General features: G+C 40.1%; 1 protein-coding gene across 1 annotated transcript in view; it reads left to right on the top strand.

The window, feature by feature from the left end:
- The window catches only part of NMT2 (N-myristoyltransferase 2), a 69,580-nt gene that overhangs the window by 35,552 nt on the left and 27,627 nt on the right, over nt 1-6,401 (top strand). Inside the window, exon 2 of the mRNA XM_006872603.1 lies at nt 2,571-2,706. Within this exon, the coding sequence (XP_006872665.1) occupies nt 2,571-2,706 (136 nt within the window). The remainder of the gene's footprint in view (nt 1-2,570; nt 2,707-6,401) is intronic.

Here is a 6,401-nt window from a genome sequence, read left to right as displayed (position 1 = left end):
TGTCCATCTTTATCTATTATGCTGGCTTTTGCCTTAAAGTTTATTTTATCCGAGATTAGCACTGCCACTCCTGTTCGCTTTTTATTGCGGTTAGCTTGGTATATTTTTTCCCATCTTTCACTTTTAATCTGTTTCTGTCTCTGTGTGTGAGATGCATCTCTTACAGACAGCATATTGAAGGATCTTGTTTTCTTTATCCATTCTACCACCCTCCGTCTCTTAACAGGTGCATTCAAACCATTTACGTTCAGTGTAATTATCAATAGGTATTGATTATTTGTTGTTATTATATTAGTTTTTTTCTGTGGTGTTGCTGTTTCTTTGTTCTGTTTGTCTTTCTCTGTTGAATTCATGATTTGTGTGCTCTTTCTTGTGCGTTTCCTTATAGTTTTAATGTTTTCATATTCTTCTTGGATTCTCATTCTCTTGGTATGCTGTGAGGTGTTAATTTTCTTTGTTGCCTTATGGTCCATTGAATTCTCTGTCCATTTAGTGCAGTCTATTTTATCCTGTAATCTACCTGACCTTCTCATTGTCTGGATCTCTGTTCCTCCGTGGTCACCTTCTTTTGCATTGTACTTGTTTTGGTCATAACAGCATAGTATTTTCAAGGTTCATCCATGTTGTTGATTAAGCAGTACTTCGTTAATGTTTATTGTTGCATAATATCCTACCGTAGGTGTTGGCTGTGTTTTATGAATCCTCTCATCAGTTGATGGAAGTGGCATACATCAGTCACTTCCGTTCGTATTCCACTGTCCAGCACTCAGGACTCGCTCACAGCCTAAGTTGAACTATATATACTTTTAGGATACGTTCGTGTGCAAGTTTTTGTATGGACACAAAAACTTTTCATGTCTCTTGAGTATATACACCTAGGAGTAGAATTGCTGGGCACATGGTGACTCTGAGTTTAGCCTTTGAGGAATGCACAGTTCTGCCATTAGATATTCCCACCATCAGCATATAAGAATTCCCATTTCTCCACATCCTCACCAACACTTATTATCTGTCCCTTTTGATGATGACCATCCTATCATCATGGTTATGAAGTGGTGCAACTGTCAGTTCTCATTCGCAAATCCCAGTCTCCATAAGGCTTCTGGGAAATGGAATAGAAACTCTTCCTCACTCAAGAGTCAGGAGCTCTTCCTCTGTATAAGGGGGCTTCCAAAATTACCTGGAAACACTGTACAAGGGGGCTTCCAAAATTACCTGGAAACATTAGAATACCTTTTAATGCCATTTTGAAGCCCTTCATATATTCCTGAGAGAAATTAGTGTCTGCAGCCATCCACTAATAGTGGAATATACTTAAACCAGATTAAGCCCATGCGTGGTGAGCTGGAACCCAGTAGCAATACTTTATTTACTCTCATATATTCATGGTGCTAGTATAGTGGGTTAAGGAGCTCTGGTAGCGTAGTGGTTACGAATCGGGCTGTGAACCTTAAGGTCAGCGGTTCGAAACTACCAGCTGCTCCGCGGGAGAAAGATGAGGCTTTCTACTCCCGTAAAGATTTACACCCTCGGAAACCCTGTACAGGGTCGCTATGGGTTGGAACCGACTCGACGGCACTTAACAACAACAACAACAACAGTATAGTGGGTTACATGTTGGGCTGCCAACTGCAAAGTCAGCAGTTCGAGTCCACCAGCCCCGCCATGGGAGACAAAGGAGGTGTTCTGCTCCTGTAAAGATTTGCAGCCTTGGAAACCCTATGCAGGGTCACTATGAATTGGGACCGACTTGACACTGTGCAACAGCATAGTGGGCATGTATTTTATAATTAGAAAAACATTAAGAAGAGAAAATTGAGAGGAACAGGTAGAACTGACTAATGTAGAAGAATCTCATGGTTCTGACTGTCTCATCAGTTTTGTTTACATCAGGCAGTAATAATCTTTGACTAAATATTAATTTACCTTGTGGGAACTTTTGTAGGAGAACTGGACCCAAGTAAATGGAATTTTTTTTCATTTTCATTTTTGGTCTTTTTGCTCTTCAGAAGATGACAGACATTAGATAACAAGGATCCCAAACTGAAATGTTTTGATGGTTCATTTAATATTCATGTAGAGACTTTTTGTTTGTTTGTTTTTAATTGTTATACCTAGTAATAAAATGTATGTTAAAAAAAAAAAAAAAAAACCTCACAAAAGACATGCAATTTTCTTTAGTTCTGTTGTGATAAGATTAGTAACTTGTTATGCCCAAGTGATGTTTTTACAGGGGAGCTTTTTACTATATGTAAGAGACAGACTGAACTATGGGTTACTAAAGCAGTGGTAATTTACCTGGGAAAGCTGTTGGACTTCAGTTATGAACTAGGGCTCATATTGACATCTTCCTGCGTAAATGACATCTAAGCTTGTTACTGTGTGACTGAATGTGGCCTAAACTCTGCATTGTCTATGCACTAATTTCTTAATCCATCCAGATTTCCAGTTCCCATTCACAATCACACTACGGTGTACAACATAAGTGTTTTATGAATGATCAGTTTGTTGCTGTTTTATATAATGATTTCATGTTGTTGTTGTTTTACCCTCTTTGAATTTCTTAACAGAAGTCCCGGAGGGGATTTGGGAGCCAAAAAAAAAAAGAAGAAACAAAAGAGAAAAAAGGAGAAACCGAATTCTGGAGGCACCAAGTCAGATTCTGCATCGGATTCCCAGGAAATTAAAATCCAGCAGCCTTCAAAAGTGAGAGCCTTGCTGTATTTTAACCTCTGTGGTTGTTCATGCATGTGAAAGAGGGTTTATGCAGCTTAACACTCAAGTTGAATCAGATGTGCAGTTAGGGTTTCTGTTGTGACTGCGTGTTGGATGGCACTAGTAAATGGAGCCTGTTTACAAACTTCCTAAAACTGCCTTCGGCACCCAAATAACTAGAAGGTACACGTTGTGCTTTTGTGTGTATGTGGATATCTCCCATGTTTCTCCCTTTTCTCAAGTCAATTAGTACTTAGGTTGTAGCTATAGGAGAAAGTCTCCTACTGTGAGCGTATTAGGGTGTGTTTTTTGTTTGTTTCTTTTAAGTTACACTTAATATTTGATGACTTTTAGTTCGGAAGATATTCACATTTTAATTTTTCTGGGTGTCTGTCTAATTACTTGAATAGCACAACACCATCTGGCAGCAGATTTCATCGGGAACAGCCATGGGTAAGTCTTCTGTTGGCTTTGCATCAGGCCAGTTCTCAGTGGCCATTTTTCATTATATTGCGAAGGGTGGGACTTTCATCCTCACATTCTCCCTGCAGAAAATCCCATTTTAGACCAAAGTAGCAGTTGTCCGGCTGGGCTCTGTGTTGGCAGAATGCCGGAAGGTAAAGTGTTGGTGTGTCCTGTGGGCATCTGGTAGTATATCCACTGCTTTGTGGGGCTAATCCTCAGTCACCCCTGGCCATGAACCCAGCCCTCATGTGCTGGGAAGTACAGAGCCCTTTCGATGCAAGAGTTCATGGGGGACAAGGGTAGAATCATAATTACAACAAAATAGAGATTGTTTTGATAATTGGTTGTAGCTCAGAATAAGTTATCCTGGGATAGTATGTGGTGTACAGGAAGTGACCCAGGAGGTAGAAACCTTGGGTTTAGTCCTGGCTCCCTTACTCACAAGCTTTGTGCCTTTGCTCAAGTTACCCTCATCAGACCATTTCCGTATTTATAAAACGGGGGTGATAGCCTCTGCCCAACTCACTGGGTTGTTAATGAGGCTAAAATAAGATAACTTTTATGAAATGCTTTTTTAGATTGTAGAGAACAATGTGTGTGGCACAGTGACTAAGAGCTAAGCTGCTAACCAAAGGTTAGTTAGCAGCTCAAACCCACCAGCTGCTCTGTGGGAGAAAGGTGTGCCAATCTGCTTTCCTAAAGGCTACAGCTTTGGCAAACACTATGGGGCAGTTCAGCTGTGTCTTGAAGGGTCACTACGTGTCGGCCCTGATGAGTTGGCAGTGGATTTAAGGCATTGTGTGTGTATATGGTAGTTACAGCCAGTAGGCAAGTTTTGTGGAGTTTTAACATCTTTCTTTTGTATAAAAGTGTAGACTGTATCCCATGAGGTGAGTCTTGGCAGGTATTTTTTCTACTACTTATGGAGTCTCTGAGAAATAAAATGACTTATCCCAGTTTTTCCCTAACTGACTTTTGTGGTGTGAAGAGAAAATAGAACCTTCCTCTCTAGCTGTTTAATTTGGTTCTCATATAGTGAATGTTCTACCCACGAGACGTAATTTCCCAGGTAACTCATAATTAAAAGGATGCCACTGTAAGCTTGCAAAATATTTCCCTCATTTCTGAACCTTGCTTCATCAGATAAGTGTGGTGTTGTTGGCATCTCCTTATTGCTTGCACCATCCCCATCAGCTTCTACCCATCCTCTGTACCGCTGGTGATTCCAACCCTATCCCCACCTCTGGTCACTTGGAAGAAACTAGAGTTAATCAAGGCACAAGGAAATGTTAACATTATTCAGTAGAGAATTTCTTTTTTTCTTTTTCTGCTAGTTAAAAGTAAGTCAAAATTGCTTCAGTGTAGTCTTTTGCCATTGGATTTTTAAAAGCAGAGGCCCCTTACCCTCAAGCTGATGACCACTGTAGGTAATACCATAAAGTAGAGTGGACTGTGTTTGGGGAGCATTCTGGGCAGCACTCAACAACCAAATAGCAATGATATTTGATTGTGGACTCTTCCGTACTTAGTGGGTGGTAGAGGGCTTGCACGTCTTTTTTCCATAATGGTAAATTTGGAAAATATTGGGTAAAGAGTGCAGGTAATGTTTAGTGTTCCATAGAGTGCAAATGCGAAGAACGAGAGCACTTACTCTCCCTCAGGAATATAATCGTGGGAAGTTAATTTGGGGTTGGTACACATTCTCACCTTTCCTAACATGAATCCATTTCTCCCCAGGTGGTGCAACTACGGAAGGTGAATGGATATAGGTTTAAGAATTTATGTAGATGAGTTTTCCTTACTGGCACTGTGGATTTGAAAATTGTGCTTAGTTCAATCTGCTTAAAGGAAGTATTTAAATAGTAGGCATTGGGATACAACTATTTCATGAATGGCCATGTCATGTAGACAGTGTTGGTTGACTTGATGAAGCTAGGGATAGGTGGTGTAAACCACGCTGAGGTTTCTTCATGGAGTTAGGATATCATGAGAGATGCTAATTCATATGTGTTTGAGTTTGACAAATTGCTGTCCTTAGGTGGCACAAACAGTTTGTGATTGACTACAACCTAAAGATAGGCAGTTCAAACCCAGCCAGCAGCTCTACAAAAGAAAAGACTGGCAGTCTGCTTCCTTAAATATCACAGACAAGAGAACCCTATAGCAGTACTACTCTCTAATGCACGCATTGCCTTCAGTTGGAATTGACTCACTGACAAAATTTAACTAAAGGATTTAATTAATTGACTCAGGATTTAACTAAAATACTGAGAATGAAAAATCGAGTATAGACACTATTGATATAGTTTGGTAAGACTGGGTTTTTGCTGATACATGTTTAAATATTACTAGTTGATAATGCTAAGATTAAAATCTCAGTTTAAGTTGTAGATTGTATTCTTAGGGTTAAAATATGACTGTTGTTCTACTAGAAATCAGTTGGAGGTTCACAAGAGACCCAAACATGCAAAATTAGCCATTAATCCAATACATTGGGATATTAGAACTATTTTGTTAAATTTGTTGTTGTTAGTACCGACTCATAGCGACCTTATGCACAATGGAACAGAACACTGCCCGGTCATGCGTCAACCTCATAATTGTTGGTACTCTTGAGCCCATTGATGCTGCCACTGTGCCGTTCCATCTTGTTAGGGGTCTTCCTCTTTGTCTCCTGTCCTCCACTCTACCAAGCATGATGTCCCTCTCCCAGTACTGGTCCCTCCTGATAATATGTCCAAATTATGAGACATGAAGTCTGGCCATCTTGGCTTCCAAGGAACATTCGGGCTGTACTTTTTCCGACACAGATTGATTTGTTCTTTTGGCATTCCATGGTACTTTCAATATTCTCTTCTAACACCATAACTCAAATGCATCAATACTTCTACAATCTTCTGTATTCACTGTCCAACTTTCACATGCATATGAGGTTATTAAAAATACCATGGCTTGTGTCAGGCGCACTTTGGTCTTCAAACTGACATCTTTGCTGTTGAATACTTTAAAGAGGGCTTGTGCAGCAGATTTGCCTAATGCAATACGTTTCATTTCTTGATTGCTGCTTTCATGACCATTGACGGTTGAGCCGAGCAAAATGAAGTCTTTGGCAACTTTAATCTTTTTCTCCGTTTATTGTTGTTGTTGTTGTTGTCAGGTGCCATCGAGTCGGAACCGACTCATAGCGACTCCATGCACAGCAGAACGAAACAATGTTCGAT

Source organism: Chrysochloris asiatica, unplaced genomic scaffold (genome assembly GCF_000296735.1).
Source record: "Chrysochloris asiatica unplaced genomic scaffold, ChrAsi1.0 scaffold00206, whole genome shotgun sequence".
Lineage (NCBI taxonomy): Eukaryota > Metazoa > Chordata > Mammalia > Afrosoricida > Chrysochloridae > Chrysochloris > Chrysochloris asiatica.
Note: the sequence above shows the minus strand (reverse complement) of the source record. Positions and strands in the feature narration are given on the sequence as shown.